At 36.6% G+C, this 27,444-nt stretch overlaps 1 protein-coding gene and 1 long non-coding RNA gene across 2 annotated transcripts in view; one reads left to right on the forward strand and one right to left on the reverse strand.

Annotated features, from left to right (window-relative positions):
* Positions 1-27,444, forward strand: part of CPQ (carboxypeptidase Q) — a 528,839-nt gene that overhangs the window by 326,199 nt on the left and 175,196 nt on the right. Inside the window, exon 5 of the mRNA XM_025393809.1 lies at positions 14,720-14,831. Within this exon, the coding sequence (XP_025249594.1) occupies positions 14,720-14,831 (112 nt within the window). The remainder of the gene's footprint in view (positions 1-14,719; positions 14,832-27,444) is intronic.
* Positions 2,685-27,444, reverse strand: part of LOC112629944 — a 496,138-nt gene continuing 471,378 nt past the window's right edge. The window contains exon 3 of the long non-coding RNA XR_003120773.1: positions 2,685-4,353. This is a non-coding gene — a long non-coding RNA (uncharacterized LOC112629944). The remainder of the gene's footprint in view (positions 4,354-27,444) is intronic.

The following is a 27,444-nucleotide window of genomic DNA, read 5'->3' on the forward strand; positions in this document are numbered from 1 at the left end:
TGTCAACTTTTCCCCCACAGGCTCAAATTTTTATAAAACTCTTCCTCTTAGTGTGTCATGTTTTTTGTTGTTGTTGTTGCAGTTTTGTTTTTAGCTGCTTCTTATTAGCCCAACCTCCTTGTTTGGCTTTACAGTTAACCTGGCTTAGGTCTCCTTATCTCCAGTGAGCCAGTTTTAGATTCTCTTATCCTGTAGGAGCAGAATGCCCAGCAGTCAGTGCTGGCTTCTAAATCTGGAGCCTTGCAGGTTCCCTAGCTTCAGACTTACTCACTGCTTGTGATTCTAATGCATTTCTAGTCCACAGATAATGTTTATCTGGTTCTTGGAGACAAACTATAACCTTTCTGTGTTGACTTTTTATGTTTCATCTCTAATTATCACATGTTTGGAACAGGGGGAGGCTTATAATGGTGTGAATTTGCTGCTTCATGTTGACTAGAAGTCTCACCATTACTTTTGAAGCATTTTAAGCATATTTCTATCCTAATTTCTTGTCCATAGCTCTGTATGATTCTGACCTTTGAAGACTATAATAAAGGTTCATCATTTTTTAATGTACTTATTGTTTATACTCATCACTGAGAGAAAATACGTTACATTACACAGTAGTCGAGAATAAACTTCTTTAATGGGTTTATGTGACTAAAATTGTAAAGGTCAGGGGAACTAATGGGAAATTTGTTTTAATTATGCATTGATCACAAAACATAATATTGTTTTCTTTAAGGAACTGAACTAACTGGATTCTGAATCATATTTTATTATGAAACAGAAACAAACTCAGATTGATTTATTGACTGTGCTGTATGCCAGGCCTTGTGAGGAATACATGGGAAGGAAATAAAAAGGTCTCTGCCATTAGAAAGGCCAGTGTTTCTCAGCTGAAGGCTGAGGTTGGAGGGTCTCCTCTTCCCCTCTCCCCAGTAGAAATCTGTGAGAATCTGAAATGGGAGGCTTTTTTATTTTCAAACTATGTACCCCATCTCCATTTCCCAGCCCCCTACCACCAGGGGAGTGTGTCTCTTGCCTCTCAACTGCTTCAGAACTACTATCAGAGCCACTTTTACCAAGAACATACACCATAGCAATTGGGCATTATGAAAACAATAAAATATGTAAATAAATTATAAAATGGATTAGGACGCTAGATGGATTGAGCATACCCTGGATACTAGGCAATGCATTAGGACCTTCCTTGCAATTGCTGTTACATCAACTCTGTGGACAGATGTTAACATCCATTTTTAGATACACAAAAGAGGGAGCACAGAGAGCTCAAGCAGCTTGCTGAGATTCCTAGTAAGTGGCAGAGGTGGACTTCAAATCCCGGCCTGCTTTCCTCTGAAACGCAGGTCTTAATGACTGTGTTGTAATAAGAGGGCCAAAGGCAAGGTTAAAATATGTCCTACTGTATTGCTGTTTCCTGAAGGAACTTATAGAGATTAAAATTCGTAAATTGTTATAGAGTTAAAGCAGATGAAATAATGCTTCTTGGACACACCATTTAGTTTTTTCTTTCATCTTTAAGCAATGCCGCACTAAAATTTGTCTGTAATGGCATAAAAAAACTGATATTTGGGCTGGGCGCAGTGGCTCAAGCCTGTAATCCCAGCACTTTGGGAGGTCGAGACGGGCGGATCACGAGGTCAGGAGATCGAGACCATCCTGGCTAACCCGGTGAAACCCATCTCTACTAAAAAAATATACAAAAAACTAGCCGGGCAAGGTGGTGGGTGCCTGTAGTCCCAGCTACTCGGGAGGCTGAGGCAGGAGAATGGCGTAAACCCGGGAGGCAGAGCTTGCAGTGAGCTGAGTTCCGGCCACTGCACTCCAGCCTGGGCGACAGAGTGAGACTCCGTCTCAAAAACAAAACAAAGCAAAACAAAACATAAAAAACTGATATTTGCCTTTTCTTCTCCATTCCCCATGCTTGTCAATCGTTACAGAGATTATGCTCAAATGTGATATCAAGAAATGCTTTTAGTCCCCAGCTTAAGCTTCATTTCTATGTGAAATATGGCAGACTTTTGATGCTTTCTCTAACGTCCTGCTCTGGGTGTTCTCGTTGCGTTCAAGGCCCTTTTAGGGAGAGAGCCAGTCTATGGCCAGTCTTGGCAGCTCGGTAAATGCAATTGACAGTGAAATCATTCTTAAAATTCGCTATCACCAGGTCAAAACTAGCCCCTGGTGCATTTTGGGAAGCTTCAGTTCAAACACCTGAATTCATTTTCACCCAGCGCTACCTGGTTACCTTGTAACTCCAGAGTTATTTAGAGAGGTTTTGTATATGATTGCTTAAGCTACAGCTTCTTCCCCCTTTGCAACCCATTATTGAAATAAAAATGTAACTTAGCTATTTCACAGGCATATGGATGTTTTTAAGTGGAATAAGTTCACGCTGTTTTAAATTAGGTTCACCAAACAACATTTCTAGAATATTTTCACCTTTCTAAATAAAGTGCTTTTGATTGATACTCCCTCTAATTCAAACTGGCAGTGCATAATACCCTAAATCAGGGCCTGCATAAGCAGTCTGTATAAAACATGCTTATGCTTTTCAGCTTCCCAAGTGAATCTTTCCTAGAGAGAATTGTTTTTTATTGAATGTTTGAGGTCATCTTACAATAATTATGACACAATCAGTAATGGCAACAATTTAAAGAGTTTACAATATGTGCCAGGAATATGATAGTGATAAACATGTCATCTCATTTATTTCTCACAACACACTTTTTAAGGGTAGGTTTGTATTATTATTCCCACTTTACAGATAGGGAAACAAAGGTTAGAGAGATTAAGTAACTTGCTCACGTCAAGGTGGTAGGGAGAAATTATTGAAAGCACTCATTATGCCATGTGTGCAAGCAAAAACTGGCAGATTAATTTTTAGCATACTCAAATAAAAGGTCATGCATTAGAGAAAAGCAGTCAAAATAGGTACTGCCCCATCTTTAGTGAAGCAGACAGAGGGATATGACTGAAATAACCCTCGGCTCTGGGTCAAAACTCTGGCTTCTATTTTCAGGCCCTGCCACTTGGGCAAATATTCCTTCTCTGTGTAAAAGTACAATGTTGGCCACAATCTCCTAAAGTCATTCTAGCTTTGATAGGGTGTGATTGTAGGAGCCTGCAAAGGTATCTAGAGTCATTGTAGGTTTCCTAATGTATGTAGCTCTATGCAATTAAAAAGATTAAGTAAATCTTAGGAGCTGTCAAGAAGGTTCTTACAGTTTATATATAACATACAAAAAATTATAGGATACATCATAGTTTTGGTTGCTACATCTCCAAAATCTAGTGAAATTCACGAAAGTTTCAGAAGGAACCACCAAAATGGCGTGATGAGACTATTATAAGGGGTATAGCAATCTTCAGCCTGCAAATAGAGAAAAAAGTCTTATTTAGAAATGTCTGCAAAATTATGATTGTTATGTATTTCATACTTGAGAAAGTAATTTTAGCTCAGATAAAATGAAGTACTGTTTTACACAGTGGATGATAATTTTGTGGAACTTTCCATCTGTAGAATCAAAAAGTAAAAAATAAATGTGAAAACAGTCAAATGTAGAAATAACAGTTCATCATAGACTATCAAAGGACACTGTAAAGTATGGAGTTCTCCCCTAAAAGTTGGTATTGCCAGGGATCACAGTTATTATGCCCTTCTACCCTATGTCCCAGGGTTCCAATGGAAGTTATCAATACAGCATAGCTCCAATTCAGGAAGGCAAATTTTAAGTTATAAAAGGTTCTGTTTAGGATGGCAGATTTCCTTAATCATTAATTTTACTAGTAGTATAATATAATGTTAAATTTTTGTTTTGGTTCCAGTTGAAGAGCAGTATGATGATAGGAATTTTTACTAGGAAAAAAAATACTAATATCATAGGAAAACATTAAGAGTTTCTTCTTTCTGAATAGTGGTCACAATGAGCCCACCCTTCCTTTTAGAATCACAGAGGTTGACAGTGGGTTTGGAGATGATCTATCTCATGGCCCCCTCAGGGCAGGTGTCCATTCTTTACCTGGCAGGTGTTCCTTGCACCTCTGTTTGAACAATGCCAATATTTGGCAGCTTATCTTCTGGGGAGTACTGTTCCCTTGTGAGACTGCTCAGGTTTATTCTTTACTGAGCTCAAATCTATGTGCATATGCTGTCTTCTCACTGGCCTGATTATACCTTCAGGGCAAGTCTACTCTTCTTGCAGATGAAGCATCTAGCCCCTTACAGTCTTCTCTTCTCCAGTGTAACATATTCTGCTGCTCTTCAAGCAATGCACTTCTAGACACTGGAAAATCCTGACAGCTCTTTTCTGACCACCGTCTCTTTTCCAAACTCTTTCCTCAAGTGTCCTGGAAGGAAACAAAAGGGAGTGAAAAAGCATTTGATTTATTTAGAGTAAAAAGCGAGTATTACTTCACGTAATCAACAGCTTTATTTTATTTTTATCAATGAACCTTAAAATCTTTAAAAACATTTTCCCATGACTGAGATACTGTTAGCTCAATATACTTGTATGCTTGTGGCCACCACCTGAGTTTCCTGATTGTTGCCAGACAGACTGCTATCAACTCACCCTCTCAAAGTGCAGTGTGCACTTCAGATTTATCCCCACTGAATTATCTTGTCAGTTTTAAGCTATTATTTCTGCTTCAGGATATTTTACAATCTTGATTATTTGGTCCAACATATGAATGATTCATCTTATGTTTTTATCATCTTAAAATTCATAAGAATATCTCCAAGGTATTGATGGAAATGTTAAACAAGACTATATCAAGGGCTGAATTAAGCAATGCGAACATTCAAAATTTAATGAGAAATATAATTTAGTAAGAATGGTACTTTGATGCTTGTATTTCCTTTAATCTTGCTCTGATTTATAGCCTATTAAAATGTACTGTTTATGCTAATAAATACAACTTAAATTTTAAAACACGTGTTTTTGTTTGTATTGTTGTTTTTCAAAAAATGCACAATTGAGGAAAAAAAGCCCACTTTTCTTTTTTTTAAAGGTTTTCCACAGGTTGTGATTATTCAACACATGGCTACAATTGACTGATGAGATTTAACTGATTTAATGTATGAGAATATAATCTAATGACAAGTCAAAATAATTAGGGGGACAGGGACAACCTCATGAGGGTTGACTTTAAGAATCTAAATCCACAACATGACAATAATGTCACAATGTCCATTGATGAAGAAAGTGAACAGTCTTTTTTTAATGATGTTCTTTTATTTCAGTTAATTGCATTTAGAGAGAGGACAATTAAACTATTCATTCTCCTTCATGGTATCTATTACGTTTAAAAATTACCTTGTCTTTCTGTTATGTTCTTTTTAAAATAATTATTCCTTATGGATTCTCAGTCTAAGCTAATTTTTATTTGTTCTCTCCAACAGGTCTATCTTTATAACATTTGAGCTCCCCCTACTCCTTATCTTTGGAGTTCACTTTTATGGGGACAAAAGATGAGTTTTCTATGCTTTGCGAAGCATGATGATGCTTCATGTTAGCTTTGGAATTAGAAGAAATAATTTTTGGACCATTCTTTTTGAGTTGTGATACACAAACATTATAAGGTTAATCAGCATTTTAGCTTATTAGTGGCCCTTGATTCTTACGAAACTAAGATAATTACTTCTCTTTTTTCTGCAGATGTGATATTTGACTATGAATATTGAAGTTAAGCTTCAATCCATTATATTGTAAATGGAAAAGAAGAGTTTTTCATTTTAGGTATATGTACATAATACATGTATTCTTTTCCTTGGCTCTCATTATGTTTATATTAGGTACAAAACTAGTTAACATGTCTATTCTGGCGTTTTTCCTCCAAGATATGTAAATTCTAATAAAAAATAAGACCAGATTGGTGGAATGGGGATAATAGTATTCTTTTAAACCAGGATGCAAGAAAATGAAATGTTTAATTTTTGCAACATCTCCTTTCTAAAACAGAATATGCTGATGGAAATTTGGCTTGTTTCCTAGAGTCTGAACACAGGGGTTATTAACTGCAATGACTGGGCTAATACTATGAGGTAGAGTATGATAAAAGGATTAAAAGCTAGCAGATACTGTGCTTGGATAGCAAGCTGGATGCCTGTGCAGGCATGGAGCCTTTCAAAGTAAAGTCGGCTCCTTGACACTCTGTCCTGAAGCTTGTGCTGATTTTTAACATCATTAAAAATCAGGTCATTGAGAAGTCTTCTTTTAGGGATGTCTGTAACATTCCTTGACTGCCTTATGTTTAAGCTAGAATTTAAGCATCCAAATAAAAGTTGTTCTCAGGTGTCATCATCATAGGAAGCCATCCAGCTACCCTAAAGTTCACTAAAAAGTCCTGGAACTTGAGATGATTGACTTCTGACTCCCCATTGTCAGTGTGGTCCAGAGATATGGCAGGCAGGAGCCAACTGCTTACAGTAGAAATGCTTTGAGTAAGTTTCATTTGAACTGCACAGGCTATCATGGCTGGGTATTTTTCAAAGCTACGTAGGGTTCTGGAATTTTATAAACCATTAGGGGCCAAGAAGAATCTGTCAGCTTATAGATCTAAATGTTCAAAATTTCAGTTAAAGCCTGTTTCTTTTGGTAGGAAGCACCTTGACTCCCATTTTTTATAATGAAAAATTGATGATATATCTATTAGCTTGTTTAAATTGAACCATAGAAGAGTCCGTAGGAGACCAGGTGCCGTGGCTCATGCCTTTAATCTCAGCACTCTGGGAGGCTGAGGTGGGTGGATCACTTGAGGTTGGGAGTTTGAGACTAGGCCAACATGGCAAAAACCTGTCTCTACTAAAAGTACAAAAATTAGCCTGGTGTGGTGGCACGTGCCTGTAATCCCAGCTACTCAGGAGGATGAGGCATGAGAATCACTTGAATCTGGGAGGCAGAGGTTGCTGTGAGCCAAGATCACACCTCTGCACTCCAGCCGGGGTGACACTGTCAAAAAAAAAAAAAAAAAAAAGTCTGTAGGGTACCAAATGCTTTTTTTTTTTTGGAGACAGGATCTGGCTCTGTGGTATATACTGGAATGCAGTGGTGTGTTCATGGCTCACTGTAGCCACAGTCTTCTGGACTCAAGCAATCATCCTACCTCAGTCCACTTTCCCCTCTCCAGTAGCTGGGACTATAGGCATGCACCACTACACCCAGCTAATTTTTTTTTTCCATAGAGATGAGGTCTCACTACATTGCACAGGCTGGTCTTGAACCTGGCCTCAAATGATCCTCTCTCCTTGGCCTCCCAAAGTGCTCAGATTACATGTGTGAGCCACTATGCTCGGCCTTCTTCTTTTTTTAAATCCTACCCACTTGGCATGACAAAGGCCTAGGACGTAATGGTAAGTGAATAGTTGTAAGGAATGAGAAGTTCTAACTGTGTGCTGTACCATGCTTGGATTTGATTATGGGAAAGATGTTCAATATTAACACAGAAGTTACTTAAACTCTCTATGTCTCTTCCCTTACCTCAGGAAGTTCAAATACAGTGTTGTAATTCAGCTCTTCTACTCTTCCTGTCCTCTCAAATGAGACAACTTATACTGTGGTTGCTGAGGCTAAATAGAGGAGGAATTCAAATACATGATTCTTCTACTTAAGAGAAGATCATCTCCAGTTGCATCTAATCATGAAACCCAGTTGCCTCCATTTCATGAGAATGATTTCCTTCCATAGACATTCTCTGCTGTTCTCCTACTGTCAAGTCAATGTTTAGTCAATTCCAGCCATTTCTTGCAAATACACTGCAATCACATTTTATAAATCTACCAAGTGCTTGGTTTTCATGTGCCACAGATAAATTAGGTCTTTCTTATTTTATCCTGAGCTATCAGTCTAGTAACATGCTCACAGCATGCAACCAGGAATAGGCATGATCTCCTTTTTGTGAATCTAATCTGAGTGTCCTTTACAAGTAAGAGGGGATAGTCTGGGAGTGGAAACAGCTCTTTTCAGGACCAGCTGGGTGATCCATGAGCATTTGAACAGATGGCCCATTTTTGTGTGAAAGGATTCTGTATCCTACAAACTAACACCCAATAGCTTCACTGGGAAAAAAAAAAAAAAGCTTGAAGATAAGAAATCAATTCAAGAGGAACTCACGTGTTTGCTGTGTTGCCTCTGAACACACCCTGTATGTCAAGAGCTTAGCTTTATTCTGTAGACCACCTAGTCTGAATCATTGGGGAGGAAAATATTTGTTCAAACATAGTCCCTTTTGTCTGTGCTGGGCAATAGCACAATACATTCAGCAACTGCCCTCTGAAAGTCAAGTCTTTGTCTCCAGTGGGGATTATGAAAACATGGATTTCTTGAGAAGTGCCTGCCCACCTGTGTTTAGATTTTAAATTGTGGGAAGATGCTTGACAGCCAGAAAAGAGATGCTCAGGGAAAAGTCTGTTGAGGTTATAGAGACTTTTTAAAAGACCATTTCCTCCTTCAAAATTATTAGAATAGAAGAGGAATTCTTGAAAACTGTCATGGAATATTGTATTGGATGGAACCTTGAAAGGTTTTATTTATCTCTTCTCTTTTAGCTTTCTGTCTAAAGCCTCAGAATGTAGTCTATTTTAGAAACTCTCTAAGGAAGGAAATTTTTCGTAACCTTTACCCTGTTAGTCATTTTTTTTAACTTCAACAAAAGTCTGCATCAGAAGATTCTTGCTTGCTTATATGACCCTAATGCTCACTGCTGCAGTCCAAGCCTGGCTTCCCTTGCGCTTTCTTCTGCTGTTCATATTCTTCACAGTGAGACCTGTCTTAGCTGAAGCCCATTATTAGGTCACTCCTTGGCCTCTTCTCTAAGGCTAAATAATGAGTTATTTTTTTTCTCCTTTTTCGGTACATCATATTTTTTCAAACATTTAATCATTTTTGTTGTTGAAAATTTGGGGACTTCCTGTGTCTGGAAATGCATTAAGCCTCAAACTTTGTAGCCCTAAGACTTTTCCTGCTACCTTTTAAAATACACCAAATAAAATTAAGACTAGGAGAAGAAAGCTGCTGCAATTTTTTTTAAAAAACCACAGAAGCCCCCCCCGCCCAAAAAAACCCACCGAGTAGCTGTCTTTCTGGTTTTTGATTAAGAAGACATTTGTGAAATGAAACATACGTTATTGTCAGACAGGCCTGTTGTCTACTGACAATTGATCAACATGAATGTGGTCAGGTTTAGATGAATATCTGTACAACTCACGTAATTTTTAATGAAGAAAGTTAAAAGCTAAGCATGCCAAGAAAATAAGTATGACTCAAAAGTGGCCCTTTCTTAGTATATTAGAAGTATTACAGCTTCTAGTTACCAACGGCCTTTGAAGATGACTGGGCCATTATTGCAATACTTTTTAATATGCTTCTGGATTCAATTATTGCAGATTTTTACAATTATATTTGATCTCTAGTTAGTTTATAAGGGGGACACTATCTTTGTCAGGTTTTAATATCAAGATTGTGATAGCTTTGTAAGTAAATATAGACATTTTCTATGCTTTCTGTTTGCTTTAGAACAGTTGAAATAGAATAAGATCAATCTGACATCTAATGTATGGTTGAACTCACTTCTAAAACTATCTGAGCCCCTTGACTTTCAAAGGTAGGTCTCTGATAATTCTTGCTATAGTTTAACATATCACACATATGGAAGACTTTATTTATCTGTGTTCAATCTAGAGAATAGTAATGGAAGGATTACACATGTTCTCACCACTGAGTTGCAGAAACAGAACACTATCAGTGTCTTTGAAGGTCACTGTGTTCCCGTACCTGATCACCTCCTCCTGTCTGCCCTAACCCCCGTTAGACATAAACACAATCCTAACTTCGGTATACTATTGCTTTGCTTTTTTTCATAGTTATACTATCTTTATCTTTGTATGTATTACTGAAGATTATATTATTTAGTTTAGTTGAAATTTATATTAAATAATTGTACTCTTCTATTTCTTTTGTCTTTTTTTGGTTTTTTGCCTATTTTTGTTTTGAGATTCATTTATATTTAATAATGCATCACTAGGTCATTTTCCGTTCACTTTACTACTTTGTAATAGTCCATTGTATGACTATTCCACAATTTGTTTATGTATTCTACTGATGATAGACATTTGTGTTTTTTCAGTTTGAGAACTTCTGAATGTGTCTATATGACCATTTTGGTCCATGTCTCCTGGTATGAGAAGTCCTCTAATGTTTACACCAAAAGTGGAATTGTTGGATTGTGGAATATACATATGTTCAACTTTATAAGGATATGTCCAATTGTTTTCCCTTAATGATTTTAACAATTTCCTGCTCCTACCAGGAGTGGATAAGAATTCCTATTGCTCGGCCTCCTTGCCAAGATCTCATTTGTGTGATTTTAAATTTTTTGCCAGATAGTTGCAAAGTGGTATCTTATTAAGGATTTAATTTACATTTCCCTGATCGGTAATGAAATTGGTCATCTTTTCAAATGTTTGCTGTCCATTCATAATTTCTTTCTGTGAAATACCTCTTTATGTGTTTTGCTTATTTGCTTTTTAGGTCGCTTATCTTTTTCTTATTGATTTATAAGAATTCTTTATCCATTTTGAATATAAATCATTTCGAGTTATATATATTGGAAATGTCTTCCAATTTCTAGCAACTCCTTTCATTCTGTGACTTCTCTTGATGAACATAAAGGCTTCATTTTATGATAGTTAAATTTATACATCTACTATTCATGCTTTGAATTTTTATTCTATTTTAAAAATCTACTCCACACTGTAGATATAAAGATATTTTTCTCTATTGCACTTAAAACTATCATTATATTGTATTTATTTATTTTCCATCTTCCCACCAGAATCTAAATTCAATTAAGGTAGAATATTTGCTTGTTTTATTCATTTCTGTATCTCTAGCACATAGTGGGAACTCAATAAAAATTGTTGAAGGAAACCATGACTGAATGCCAGAGAGCGTGAAATGTTCTTCAGTATCTTGCATTAGCTCATTTTCATAAGAATGCAAGTCCTCTGAGGCTGTTTCCTCTCCCTAGTACTGCCATATTTTTCATATGTCTCATTTTCATCTCATAATCAGGTGGATCCATTTGGACTCGGTGTCTTCATATGCACCAGTAACAGAGGGGCTTGTCCTCAGGCTGCTCTCTGCACATCTTTGATTTCGTCCTTCTCTACTCTCAGACCTACAGCTGGCCTGTGGGTGGATGTATGCTGTTGCCATTCTGGTTCCTTCTGCTAGCAGGCTTTCATCCAGTGCATTTCTGTTCGACTGTGGTGTATTCTTCCCCTATTCCCAAGGCCCTCTTCCCAAGGTAGTCAGGGCTAATGCCTACCTCACAAATAACAAACCCTACCTTTCAAAGAACTAGAGTTCCCATTCTGCCTTTCTAGTTGTTTTGTTTCGGCTGCTATTGCTGTTTTCAGAGTAGTTTTTTACTCTTTACTGCATTTGGAAGAGATGGTGGTGAAAAGGAAGTTGGGGTAAAAGAATTGGTCAGTACCTTGAGTGCCTCAGGACTCACAACACAAGGGGCAGATGGGCAGTTGCCCACTTCTCTGTTGATTCTAGGCCATGTTTTTGCTCAAAGGAATCCGGATCTGGCAACAGAGGCAGTGAAGGGACTGTGATTTTCCTAGCATTTATCAGGTGATATTTTTCATGAAACTGCAGTTTACAGCATTTCTGGGTAGTCTGGTTTTGTTTTGTTTGTCTAAATCAGATCCAAGTTTATTATAACATGCCTGACCCTGACATAAGGGAGATTTTCAGTAGCCTTGCGCGTTGGTATATTTTTCTGGGTTATCTTTTGTGAGGCAACATTAAGGAATGCTAGCCACATTCCATTTTGAGTGAAACCTCCTGCACTGCTATTTTCTAAGTGTATGCAGAAGCTCTTATATTTGGAAAATTCAAGTTCATTCACATTGCTACTGAATTAGCAATAGCTTTTTATTATTACCTAGTTTTAAATCACTAGATATTAAAATTACTACTATTTCATTGTTGCCCCAGTTTTTTTTTTCTGATTAAAAAATATATACTGAAATAAGCTCTGATAATCCAAAGAATATGTAATCATTCTTCTATAGCACTATACCAAAGACCTTATCCTATGGAATATTGTTTAGTTTCCTATCATTCAAAAATCATCTTTCCAATTTTTTAACTACTAGTTTAAGTAACATTAAGTAGATTACAGAATGGAGAAAACATAAAGAAGTATGATTGTAAAGAATCTCAGTTATTCTGAAAGAAATCTGAAGGATAAAATAATAGCTTCCTTAACTTAGTTGCTCCTATGTATTATCTGAGAAAAAGTTTATTGAAGCACATTTTGACACTTTTAATCCACTGGAACGTCATTAGGAAAATGTTGTGAGAGTCATGAGAATGTTGACTAATTGGGCTGTTTGTCCCACATGGGATTACACCACTTCTTTCTGAATCAGAAGTTCCTGCTATTGCAACATGAATTTTTCTTTATTCTTTATTTTTCCCCCTTAGAAACAATCCATTTGGGTTCATTACATAGCCATTTGTTAGTTTGGGGGATTGTGCTTGTTTGTAACTACAATGAAGTCATACTAGACTGGGTCTGTATGTAAGTCAATGGGAGATCCCGCAGCTGCTCAGTGAATCATTCAGTGCAAAGGGTCACCCTAATATTTTAACCCCAAAGTCCTGCTTTCCCAAAGTAATGGGCAATTTTTATTTTAATCATCAAGAAGATTGGTTCAACTTTGGTTTACTTAGTACATGTTGTGCATACACATCAATCTGTAAAACTTTTTTAAAAATTCTATTGAAGTATAATATTCTCAGAGAAAGTGCATGAATCCTAAGTGTATATGGTGAACTTTCACAAACTGAGTACACCTGTGTAACTGCTACCCAGATCAGAAAGCACAACATGACCAGCACCCCAAAAAGTTTCCCATACCCCATTTTTGTCACTAACCCTCCTCACCAAGGGTAATCACTCTCCTGTTTTGTGTGTTTTTATACTTTATATAAATGGAATTATACATCATGTGTTACTTGGCTTCTTTCATTCTTCATTATGTTTATGAGACTCATATAAATTTATCATGAGTTGTGTTTGTTCATTTTCCATTTCTACCTTATTGCTATGGAGTGTCCCATTGATAAATACAACACGATGTATTCAGTGTTCATTCTATTGTCAGCAGACATTTGATGAGTTTTCTTTTTCTTTTTTTTTGTAGGAGGGTTAGGCCTATTATGAATACTCTGTTATGAACATTCCAGTACATCTTTTTTGGTTAAAGTATACACACACACACACACACACACACACACACACGTCCTGTTGAATATATAATGAGGAGTAGAATTACTGGGTCATAGTTTTGTGTATGTTCAGATTTAATAGATAAGCCAGTTTTGCCAGCGTGGTTGAATGTACTTACACTAGCAACATACAAGAATTCCAGTTGCTCTACCGCCTCACAAATATTTGGCATATTTTGTCTTTTTCATTTTAGCCATTCTGGTCGATATGTATGGAATGTGGTTTAATTGATATTTCCCTGATGATAATGAAACTGAGTATCTTTTTATATGATTATTAGTAATTTGCATATCTTTCTGTGTGAACTGTCTGTTCATATGTATATATATGCTGAATATTTTCTGTTTTTCTGTGGGTTACCTTTTCACTCTCTTAATGCAGTCTTTTGATGACTAGAGATTCCTAATTTTAAAAAAACACTCTCACATATTAAAGATCTTAGTAAATATTTATAAAATTGTTAACCAATGTGTGAGGATCTCAGTAGTGACATGTTTAACTCAAAATATAATTTATTATTTTTTCTTTTATGGTTTATACTTTTTGTATCCAGTTTAAGATATCTTTGCCTACTCTAAATTGGCAAAGTTATTCTATGCCTTCCTCTAAAATTTCTTTAGATATGTAATTCATCTGACTCCATATTTGTATGTTTTATAATGATCAAGATATGTTGTTTTTCAAACCAATATTCTATATACCCCAGCATCACTATACTTGGTTTTTAACTTGTTTGAAATGTATCCACAAAATTTAGTTTCAGTGAATTTTTTTGTATTGTCTTAGAATTACTAATACTTCCTGACAAAAATTTCAAACCTGTGATGATTTAAAATGTGTAATATAATTTCTAGATTTATTTAATACTAATGTCAGTTGAAATTTCCCTTAAAAGTTCTCCTGTTCAATTGGATCTAGTTTTGAAATCCAGCTATTTATTTATTCAACATCAATCTATAATGCATAAAACAATTTTTAAAAAATATTGTTCTCATTTTCTCATTTAAATCAATTCAATATATGTTTATTATGTTTCTTCTAGAATTTAGGACAGTTAAGAATGTGGTTGAAGTTTCTAGCTTCATTTTTGTGTCATTTAGGTTTTAAGCCATATAATAAATTTATCAAATATCTGTCAGTAATAAGCCAATTTCTTTAGTAGTCAAATTATATTAATAAATAAAGGTACAAAGTGAGGATTTTTATTACTATTAGGATAGCCTTAGACCCCTTATATAATTCCTCCTTACCAAGTTTTCCACTAATAATGACACATATCTTTAAAGACATAAAAATAGAAAAGAAAATATAAAAGTTCCATTTTTATATTTTGAATACCTATAAATGTTTGCTCTTTGATGTCATTTTTGCTTAGTTTTATTTTTTGTCTTTTTATTATTTGTTCTAGGTTGTACTGGTCAGTGGACATCTGGACAGCTGGGATGTTGGGCAGGGTGCCATGGATGATGGCGGTGGAGCCTTTATATCATGGGAAGCACTCTCACTTATTAAAGATCTTGGTAAATATTTAGAAAATTGTTAACTAACGTGTGAGAATCTCAGTAGTGACATATTTAACTCAAAACACAAAATACTTAACAGATTAGTTACCATGGTATGTTCAAAGATCCTCTTGAGGTCAGTTGATTCCCAGAAAAGAAACAACTTATCCTCTTAAAGAAATTTTTATTCATGTGTACTCCAGACATCTAAAGTGTCAAATGTTGTTATCCGCCACTGGGGAGAATGAATAAGCAAATAAAACTGAAGCAAACATAACCACACCAGCTAAAAATATGCAAGGAAAATATGACGAAATGCAAAGAAAAATCAGCAGCACCTCCTACTTCCTTGCCCTTATTCATCTTAACACATTATCAGACTATTAGGACAATGGATAAAGGCCAGGCATTTTTCCATCATAGAAATAAAAGAGTAACCTAGGATAGAAAGAATGATTTCCATTGCCACAATAAGGAATCCAGGCAGATAATTCTTTGTTGCAAGGTCTGTCCCATGCATGACAGGATGTTTTGCAGCATCCCTGACCTCTTCCCACTAGAAGCCAGTAGCACCCTCCCCTAACCTCAAGTTATGATAACCAAAAATGACTCCAGACATTGCCAGATGTCCCCTGGGGGGCCAGGGGAAGCAGTTGCCCCAGTTTGAGAACCACTAATATAAACTAATAAAATTATCTAGGTAACCTGAATACAGGGTCATTTTGTTAAAGAAAACAAACTAATTGGAAATCTTACACTGTATATACACTATGACAGAAAAGATTTTGACCACCTACTTTGTTTTTTATAAAGCATTTTGTAAAACCTGGGCATGTAGGTTTAAAGCATCTCCTTTGTTCTTAAGGCTCTTAGAATGGAGTGGGTAACCTTCACACATACATATACACATAGTTATCAATGTAGACGTAATTTCAATATCTAATTTTAGAATTGGGGAAGGTTTGAGAGAGAAGTTATCCAGCAAATAAACCTGAAAATCACACATTCCTTCACAGAAGCTCTGGGAGATGCTGTGTTAATTCTCTCCTCCTCTTCTCTTAAAAATATTCCCTTGGCTATCTCTTCTTTCTGTTTCTCATATCAGTCCAGAATGAAGTGAGTTCTAGAGGAAAGCAGGAGAAAGTCAAACATTTGTCCTCTTCAAAAAGCACCGATAATGATTTTGGACATTAATTTTATTTCAGTATGTTCGACCAGCTTGATTGGAAGTACAGTGGTGGAGTAAAAAGAAAAACTTTCTTTAGACCCATTTGAATTGGACGTTAGGTCACTTTGTGCTACAAACTACATTTTAGGCCTTAAGCAAGTCATTTGAATGCTCTGGATTCATTTTCCTCATTTCTATTCAACTGTAAGCTTCAGAGTATTTCATTTGCACTAGATTGGAATAAAAATTGTATCTTCTTTAAGCTTTGAATCTTACTTCTTTGGTATTCAGCATGGGACCCTAAATCACTGTTAATTGAATTGAATTCAATTGCATGGACAAGTGTCAAATACCGTGCAAAAGTGAATTGAGCATCTTTTACCGGTTCTCAAAGTACATTGACTTCAGTTGCTTTTGATAGCTAGTGACCAGTCTCTTTAATTCAGGACTTAAATCTCCAAAAGATTTCTGAAAGTCTATATAAAGATGTGAATAGACCTCTAAAATAAAGAGTAATATTTCTTTTGAGTAGGTGTTATGAGGCACCATAGTATATTGTTAAAAACATAGGATTCTGGAGCCAGACTGCCAGGGTTTAAATCTCAGCTCTACAATTTCTTAGGTGTGTGGCCTTAGGCAAGTTACTTTACCTCTCTGTGCCTCAATTTTCTCATCTGTGTAATGGGATAATAATAGTTCCTATCTCATACAGTTGCTTTGAAAATTAAATAAGCTATTCACAGAATATACTTAGAACGTGGGCTGGGCCAACCCAAGTTATCAATAAATGTTAACTTTTATAACTTAATAAGCATGATTCTGACAGTACCATTTTTTTTAATGTAAGAGAAGATCATAATTTAGTTTACCTCCCTCCCCATTAGTGATTACTTTGCCTCCTAACTTTGTATATTTTCTATATTAATGTAACTTTAGGGCCAGTTCCTATGTGTCCCTAAAATATCCTTTCCCTTTTCTACTTAAGTCACCATCCCTTGTACGATAGAAACCTACTGACCTCTCCACTTTTTTTCATTTCATACTAAATTTTTAGAAGTCTTAAATTTCTCCTGGTCACTTCTATATCCTGCTTATGTTTAATGCCCAGTATCTACCTCTGCACCTCACTTTCTGTGATTGCGCCCATTGAGTCTTACTCTTTAATTTTGAAATTGTGGATTTCTATTTCTAGGTTGCTTACGTATTTTAATATGAAGAGCTAGGTTCAGCATGTGATGTATGAATTCTGGATGAAAATTGCTGATATACTTGAACTAGAAATACAGCTTTGGGCTTGAGGCCAAGAAATAAGTTCATAATAATATTACTTAATTACATGGAATCCAATCTGTTTAATTGGTAAAATGTGAAAGCTCTGCGGCAATCTCTTTTTCCAAGAAAAATGAGACTCCTTTTGGATGTTATTCCTTGGATGATGTGTCATGCAGCATGTCAGAGTCCCTCAGTGGAGCCTGTTAATTTGAAGAGTTGGTCCGGTGGGGATCTCTGATATTTGGAAATATTTTTCTAAGATTCATCCTTCTGGTATCTTCTTCTTTGTCTTCCTCTCTCATCACTCGTATAGATTCACTTTTTCACTCAAGCCTTCAGCTTAAATTATATTCAATTAATCTAACAGAAGAGTTATTTGTGCTTTGTAAATATAATCAGCCATTCCCGAGTAACCGTCTACAGAAGGCTATTTGCTGTGAAGTGTTGTTGAGTACTTTTCTGTGTTTGTGGTTTACTGGACTTGAAACTGTTTATTTGAAATGTTATTTCCTGGAATGTTCTGGTGTCAGTGCCCAAAGCCTATGGCCAATGATGCTCCAAAATGCGCATTTGGCACTTAGAAAATAAACTACCATCCATCCCAAATTCTTCCAACTGTATCATTTGCTGTGAAGTTAGAATTTTGAGTTTTCAGGTCTAAAGAAATGAAAGATATGAGAATTAACAGTATTACCTGGTTGTTGGAATGTGGGACATATAAGAAACATTTTTCCAGAAAAAATGTAAACGTTGAGCCTCCTGACCATGATTACTATAGAGCTTGAAAGTCTATGTTTTAGAAAAATATTTTATTGGTATGTTTCTTCATTCATTCACTCAACAAATACTTGTGCATTGACTGCTTGTTCATGTATCAGATGCCTTGCACCCAAGAGGAAAGAGAAATGGCCCTTTCAGTCCTTGAAGCAGGAGAGACATTTAATTCAAAAATTGCAGTGAAATTGTGGTAAGTTCTCTGAATGTAGGATGTACGAATTACTTTGGACACCTGGTAAAGAGACGGACCAACATGGCTTGACTGGGTCAGAGCAACTTCACTAAGATGTCATTTGAACTTTCTTTTATAAAGATAAATAGAAATTCCTGAGGCGAACGGTGCAGAATGAAGTATTCCCAGCAGAGTACAGAGCTTCTAGTTCTGCCCATCATTAAAAATGAGAAGAAAATTGTTGACAGTAGCAGTCTTGGGATTATGAGGGGAGGCAGGGGTTGTGGAATTACAGGAGAGATTCACTTTTTACCTGATATATTTATATAATGTTAGATTTTTGTGTAATAAGTGTGTGTTACTTCAATAATCAAGCAAAAGCCATCAAATACTCCCCTACCCCCAGTCCCAAAAAAGAAATGAAAAAGAAAAGAGTTTTGGTATTGTCATTATCATAAACACCCTGTTAACAGAAACAACAGGGCAGAGGTAAGGAGTTGGAAGAGTTGTCCAGGAGTCACCAAGCCTCTCTGGCCCAGAATACAACCATGAAGACAGCCAAAGGCTTGCCAGGGCTTTGATTCAAGTTCCACTGTAGCTAGAGCTTTATGCAGCCATTTCCAATGCAGTGGGTTCTCTCTTAGAAGTGGGGACCCATCTGGGAAGAAGGTTTTCTTCCCTAAGGCTCTGGTCAAGTCTTTCTTGGAAAAGCCCCAGGAAATGCAATTCAGAGTAACAGAGAAGAAAATGAACAGCCTCCAGTGAAGTGGAAGCCTAAAGGGTAGAACTAGAGATGGCTGGAGTCCTGAAATGAATCTGGGACTAGCCCAGACCTACAAAAGATATCTCCTTTGGAAAGGACCTCCCCACTGGGTTTAGCCATACTGCTGGGTATAATAAAAGTGTTGAGATCTAGCACTGACTGAAGATTACTATTGTAAGCATTGTGCTAAGCACTCCACTAAATACATATTCTCCTTAATTCCTGAAAACAAACCCAAGCAGTAGGTAAATTGTGTTATATTCATTTTGCAGAAGAGGAAACCAAAGCAGAGAAAAGCTAAGTACCTTGCCCAAGGTCAGCAGCTGTTATGTGAAAAATTTAAATCTAGGCAGCCTGATGCCATGCCCAATACTCTTAAGTACTTTATAATATTGTTTTAATGGAACAACTTTTCCAGTCTGTTTCTAGGAACACTTATCCTCAGGATAACAAGAGATATAAAGAAAGCGGGGGACAGTGTCCTATGGTCAAATAAGTTTGGGAAATCCGTCTTGGTAATTTCTTTATTAGTAAATAACATTTGTTGGGAGAGTATTCCGTGGGTATAGTGTACTTTGGAACACAATACCCTGCGGTATTTTTTGAGGTGGCAGAACTGAGTAAGAATACAAGAATCCTTACATGAATATGCTTCTGGAAGTGAGTACAAATACCCTTGGATTTGTTTTCATTCTAGATTTTCTAGGCTACATTGGGAGCTTGAGATTACCAGAATATTGACAAACTAGAACCATGTGATGATTCCTTAATTGGCATGATAGAGCCTATTCTTGTGTTTCTCCCTGAAGAACACTTGTATCCACCCAAGTGCAAACTCTAGCCGACAACTAACTTTTTATCTGAGTCTATTTTATTCAAAATGAACGTAGTATTATTGGAAACATTTGAAATATGCTAAGGACTCTTTCTATCAGGTTTTTCTATGGCCCCAGATGAACCTGAATTTGGTAAGGTTTTTTTATTTTCTAAAAGGAATTTTTATTTTAAAACATTCCATGAACTCTCCCTATTGCCACGTTGGATAGTCTTTCTGCACAATTATTTGGGAACAAAGGAAGGGAGACTAATGGCCCCTGGAAAGATATCCTGTTAAAATCACTGGTCCTCAATATGTTTGGCAAAAAATACATCTGCTTGTGAAACTGTCCAGGAAATTAACTTGTTCTAAATCTTAAATATTTTCCCCAACATTAAATTTTATTTTTATTAATTTAAATGTTAATGTGTAGATGCTGCTTGCTTCTTTGGTTCTGAATTTTGGTCTTGATGTTTTATAATTGTACTTATTGAGGAAAATACCTAAAACAGTAGAAGAATTAGAAACTTGAAGAAATTGTGAAGAAGGATTAAAATGGCAGATAGGAGGCAGGACTAGCTTGCAGCTCCCATTCTAACAGAGAGAGCAGTGTGTGGAGAGTCACATAGTGAACTTTTGCTCCAAGAACTACCTCAGGAACATACCAGGAAAGCCAGGAGAATCCTCACACCCTTTGAAGGAACTGGATCACTGCTGCAGGCTCCCTGAGATGCCAAAAAAACTGAGTCTGTTTGCTTTCTCAAAGGAGAGGTTCATAGTCTGGGGCAAGTTCTCAGCCCTAGTCACCTGCTGCCTGGAAATAGATTTGGTGCTGTTATGGGGGCACTATGGGAGTGAGACCGGCCTTCAGGATTGCAGGCTGCATGGGAGCAGGGTAAGGCCTGTGACTGCCAGCTTTCCTCCACCTCCCTGGCAACTTGTATGACTCAGCAGAGATGGCCATAATCCCCCTGGGAATATAACTCCATTGGACTGGGATCCACACCCTCACAGCCCACAGCAGCTGCAGCAAACCCTGCCCAAGCAGAGGCTGAACTCAGACATGCCTACCTCTGCCCCCACCTGGTAGTCTTTCTCTATCTGCCCTGGTAACCAAAGACAAAGGTCATAATCTTTTGGGAGCTCTATGGCCCTGCCCATCACCTGAGAAACCACTTAACCAAGTGTCCCTAGGGCAACTAGGAACACAGCTGATGCACTCTTGTCAGTGCCACCTCCTGGCTGGAGGCCAACCAACACTCTAAACAAAAACCCAACCAAGGATCCTCACAGAGACCACTTCACTCCCCTGCTAATTCTATCAGAGCAGGTGCTTGGCATCCATGGCTGCAAGACCTGAAGACAGATCACATCACAGGACTCTTTGCAGACACTCCCCAGTATCAGCATGAAGCCCAGCAGCTCCTCTGGGTGGCTAGACCCAGAAGAGCAAAAGCAATCACTACATTTCAGCTCTCAGGAAGCCCCATTCCTAGGGGAAGAGGGAGAACATCACATCAAGGGAGCACCCTGTGGGACAAAAGAATCTGATTAGCAGCCCTGAATCCCAGACCTTCCCTCTGACATAGTCTACCCAAATGAGACGGAACCAGAAAAACATCTGGGTAATATGAGAAAACAAGATTCTTTTACACCCCCAAAAGATGATACCAGTTCACCAGCAATGGATCCAAACCAAGATGAAATCTCCAAATTGCTAGAAATAGAATTCAGAAGGTTGATTATTAAGTTAATCAAAGAGGCACCAGAGAAAGGTGAAGTCCACCTAAAAGAAATCAAAAATATGATATGGGATATGAAACAAAAAATCTTCAGTGAAATAAACAGCATAAATATAAAACAATCACAACTTCTGGAAGGCAAGAAATGCAAACTGCACTGGAAAGTCTCAGCAATGGAATGGAACAAGCAGAAAAGAGAACTTCAGAGTTCAAAGACAAAGATTTCAAATTAACCCAATCTGTCAAAGACAAAAAAAGAAGAATGAAAAAATTGAACAAAGCCTCCAAGAAATTTGGGACTATGTTAAACATCCAAACCTAAAAACAAGTGGTGTTCTCAAGGAAGAAGAGAAATATAAATGTCTAAAAAACATATTTGATAGAATAATCAAGGAAAATTTCCCTGGCCTTCCTAGAGATCTAGACATCCAAATACAAGAAACTCAAAGAACTCCTGGGAAATTCATTGCCGAAAGATCATCACCTAGGCACATAGTCATCAGGTTAACTAAAGTCAAGATAAAGGAAAGAATCTTAAGAGCTCTGGGGCAAAAGCATCAGGTAACCTATAAAGGAAAAACCCATCAGATTAACAGCAGATTTCTCAGCAGAAACCCTACAAGCTAGATGGGATTGGGATCCTATTTTTAGCCTCTTTAAATAAAACAATTATCAGCCAAGAATTTTGTATCCAGCAAAACTAAGCTTCATAAATGAAGGAAAGATACAGTCTTTTCCAGACAAACAAATGCTGAGAGAATTCACCACTACTGAGCCAGTACTACAAAAACTGCTAAAAGGAGCTCTAAGTCTTGAAAAAAAATCCTTGAACTATACCAAAATAGAATATCCTTAAAGCATAAATCTCACAGAACCCACATAACAATAACACAATTTAAAAAAAGGTAATCAGGCAACAAATAGCATGATGAATAAAATAGTACCTCACATGTCAATACTAACATTGATTGTAAATGGCTTAAATGCTCCACTTAAAAGATACAGAATGACAGAATGGATAAGAATGCAACCAAGTTTCTGCTGTCTTCAGGAGACTACCCTCACACATAAGGACTCACATAAACTTAAGACAAAGGAGTAGAAAAAGATACTCCATACAAATGGATACCAAAAGTGAGCAGGCGTAGCTATTCTTATATCAGAAAAAAAACAAACTTTAAAGCAATAGCAGTTTTAAAAGATGAAGAGGGACATTATATAATAATAAAAGGACTAGTCCAACAGGAAAATATCACAATTCTAAATATATATGCACCTAACACTGGAGATCCCAAATTTATAAAACAATTACTATTAGACCTAAATAGTGAGATAGACAGCAACACAATGATATGGGGGACTTTAATACACCACCGATAGCATTAAACAGATCATCAAGATAGAAAGTCAACAAAATAAAACTGGACCTAAATGATACCCTACAAGTGAACTTAACAGATATTTACATGACATTCTACCCAACAACTGCAGAATATACATTCTATTCATCAGCACATGGAACATTCTCCGAGACAGACTATATGATAGGCCACAAAACAAGTCTCAGTAAATTTAAGAAAATCAAAATTATATCAAGTATTCTCTCAGACCACAGTGGAATAAAATTGATAATCAACTCCAACAGGAACCCTTAAACCCATACAAATACATGGAAATTAATTAACCTGTTCTTGAATGATCATTGGGTCAACAATGAAATCAAGATGGAAATTTAAAAATTTTTTGAACTGAATAATAATAGTGACACAGTCTATCAAAACCTCTGGGATACAGCAAAAGGGGTGCTAAGAGGAAAGTTCATAGCATTAAATGCCTAAACCAAAAATCTGAAAGAGAACCAATAGACAACCTAAGGTCATGCCTCATGGAACTGGAGAAACAAGAACAATCGACACCTAAACGCAGCAGAAGAAAAGAAATGACGAAGATCAGAGCAGAATTAAATGAAATTAAAAAAGAAAAAAATAAATGAAACAAAAGCTGGTTCTTTGAAAAGATAAATAAAACAGATAGACCATTAATGAGATTAACCAAGAAAAGAAAAGAGAAGATCCAAATAAGCTCAATTAGAAATGAAATGGGAGATATTACAACTGGTACCACAGAAATACAAAAGATTATTCAAGGATACTGTGAACACCTTTACATACATAAACTAGAAAACCTAGAGGAGATGGATAATATATAGATGGAAGTATACAACCCTCCTAGATTAAACCAAGAAGATATAGAGTCTCTGAACAGACCAGTAACAGGCAGTGAGACTGAAATGGTAATTTAAAAAAATTCCAAACAAAAAAAAGTCCAAGACCAGACAGATTCATGGCTGAATTCTATCAGACATTCAAAAAAGAATTGGTGCCAATTCTACTATCAAAGGATAAAGAAATAGAGAATCATCCCTAAATCATTCTATGAAGCCAGTGTCATCCTAATACCAAAACCGAGGGAGGACATAACAAAAAGAGAGAGAGAGAGAGAGAGAAAACTACAGACCAATATCCCTGATGAATATAGATGCTAAAATCCTCAACAAAATACTGGCAAACTGAATCCAACAGCATATCAAAAAGATACTTCACCATGATCAGGTGGGTTTCATACTATGGATGAAGGGATGATTTAAGAGACGTAAGTCAATAAATATGATACATCACATAAACAGAATTAAAAACAAAAATCACATGATCATCTCAATAGATGCAGAAGAAGCATTTGACAAAATCCAGCATCTTTGATGAAAACCCTCAGCAAAATTGGCATAGAAGGGACATACCTTAAGGTAATAATAGCCATCTACAACAAAACAATAGCCAACATTATACTGAATAGGGAAAGTTGAAAGCATTCCCCCTGAGAACTGGAACAAGACAAGGATTCCCATTTTCACCACTTCTATTCAACATAGAATTGGAAGTCCTAGCCAGAGTCATCAGACAAGAAAAAGATATCAAGGGCATCCCAATCAGTAAAGAGGAAATTAAACTGTCACTGTTGTCACTGTTTGCTGATGATATGATTTTATACATAGAAAATCCTAAAGACTCATCCAAAAAGCTTCTAGAACTGTTAAATGAATTCAGCAAAGGTTCAGGATACGAAATTAATGTACACAAATCAGTAGATCTTCTATATACCAACAGCAACCAAGCTGAGAATCAAATTAAGAACTCAACCCCTTTCACAATAGCTGCCAAAAAAAAAAAAAAAAGGAAAAGAAAAAAACAGGATTATACCTAACCAAGGATGTGAAAGACCTCTACAAGTAAAACTAAAAAGCACGGCTGAAAGAAATCATAGACGACACCAGCAAATGGAGACACATCCCATGCTCATGGATAGGTAGCATCAATATTGTGAAAATGACCATACTGCCAAAAACAATCTATAAATTCATTGCAATTCCTATCAAAATATCACCATCATTCTTCACAGAAGTAGAAAAAAAAATCCTAAAATTCATATCGAACTAAAAAAGAGCCCGCATAGCCAAAGCAAGGCCAAGCAAAAAGATCAAATCTGGAAGCATCACATTACCCTACTTCAAACTACACTATAAGGCCTTGGACACCAAAACAGCATGGTACTGGTATAAAAATAGGCATATAGACCAATGGAACAGAAGAGATAACCCAGAAATAAAGCCAAATACTTACAAACTGATCTTTGACAAAGCAAACAAAAACATAAAGTGGAGAAAAGACGCCCATTCAATAAATGGTGATTTCAATAAATGGTGCTGGGATAATTGGCAAGTCACATATAGAATGAAACTGGATCCTCATCTCTTACCTTACATAAAAATTAACTCAAGATGGAACAAAAACTTTAAGAGCTGAAACCACACAGATTCTAGAAGATAAAATTGGAAAAAGTCTTCTAGACATTGGCTTAGGCAAAGACTTCATGACCAAGAACCCAAAAGCAAATGCAACAAAAACAAAGATAAACAGATGGGACTTAATTAAACTAAAAAGCTTCTGCACAACAAAAGAAATCATCAGCAGAGTTAACAGACAACCCACAGAGTGGGAGAAAATCTTTACAATCTATACATCTGACAAAGGACTAATATCCAGAATCTAAGAACTCAAATAAATCAGCAAGAAAATTACAAACAGTCCCATCAAAAAGGGGGCTAAGGAAATGAACAGACAATTTTCAAAAGAAGATATACAGATGGCCAACAAGCATATGGAAAAATGCTCAACATCACTAATAACGAGGGAAATGCAAATAAAAAGCACAATGTGGTACCACCTCATGCCTGCAAGAATGGCTATACTCAAAAAAAAAAAAAAAAAAAAGATGTTGGCAGGGATGCAGTAAAAGGGAACACTTTTACACTGTTGGTGGGAATGTAAACTAATACAAGCACTGCAGAAAACAGTGTGGAGAATCTTTAAAGAACTAAAAGCAGATCTACCATTTAATCCAGCAATCTCACTACTAGGTATCTACCCAGAGGAAAAGAAGTCATTATATGAAAAAGATACTTGCACACTCATGTTTATAGCAGCATGATTTGCAATTGCAAAACTGTGGAACCAGCCCAAATGCCCGTCAATCAATGATGGATAAAGAAAGTGTGATTTACATATATATATAAAAAAAATGGAATATTACTTAGCCACAAAAAGAAACAAATAATGGCATTCACAGCAACCTGGATGTAATTGCAGACCATCATTCTAAATGAATTAACTCAGGAATGGAAAACCAAACATCGTATGTTCTCATCCACATGTGGGAGCTAAGCTATGAGGACGCAAATGCATAAAAATGATACATTGGACTTTGGGGACTCAAGGGAAAGGATGGGGGGTGGCAAAGAATAAAAGACTGCACATTGGGTGCAGTGTATATATTTCTCAGTTGATGGGTGCACCAGAATCTCAGAAATCACCACTAAAGAACTTATTCATGTAACCAAACACCAACTGTTCCCCAAAAACCTATTGAAATAAAAAAAATTTTTTTAAGAATTTGTTCCTTTCCTGTTTTAAATTATGTGTAAAACTAGGTTTATGGCCATGGGGCATCTGTGACTCCTCCTCATTTTCTTTAGAGGATGATCTTCTCATTTTTTATTCAGATATGTTATTTCCTCTAGAGGCAACTTATGTTAGTGTCTGGCTTTTCCGTAAGACCCATGGCAGATACAAATTTTTTTTTCTGCTGGGAATTGCTGAGAGCTTTTCCTGAGGTTTGAACACATTTACAAGCTTCACTAACACACTCAACAACCTTATGTCTCATTCAGCTTACACAGACATTTCTACTAGCATGTGTAAAAAGACAAATTGTGTGTAAATTGATTTGCAAAATACATCTGTGAGATAAAGATTTGTTTACAATGAGTCACTTAGAATGTGGTCTACTTTTTAGTCTGGATTTGGTATGAGAGGTTCCATAGTCATTGTAGAGCCTTAGCCTGCATGAATATTGCTGTTGTTATTGTATCATTTAGTTAGAATATATAATTTCTGTGCAAAAGTAGATACCACCCAGGGTATACAACATGATGACCAGTTCTTTTCTGTCTGATAGAGAGTCTAGAGGGGTGGCAGATGAATGCTATGAGAGGGCCCCCTTTTCTACAGCATACTCAGCTTCCTCCCCGACATATGCTTTGATTTGGCCTTAGAAAGTGAAGACATGTGGTTGTAAAGGAAACGGAAGCTTAAGAAATTGGTATCATTTATCCTGGAGAATAAGGGCCATGGAAAATCTTACTAATAGTATCCTTAGTGCCCCAGTGGATTTCCTCCCACCCAAGAATGGAATACATACAAGTCCATGGTAGGGCTGTCTGGAAAACCTCAGCTACCTTATTGCAATGGCATCATCGCTGTTACACACACTTGGCTTACAAGGAGATGTCTTATTTCAGTAAGAA

The sequence above is a fragment of the Theropithecus gelada genome, chromosome 8 (genome assembly GCF_003255815.1).
Source record: "Theropithecus gelada isolate Dixy chromosome 8, Tgel_1.0, whole genome shotgun sequence".
NCBI lineage: Eukaryota > Metazoa > Chordata > Mammalia > Primates > Cercopithecidae > Theropithecus > Theropithecus gelada.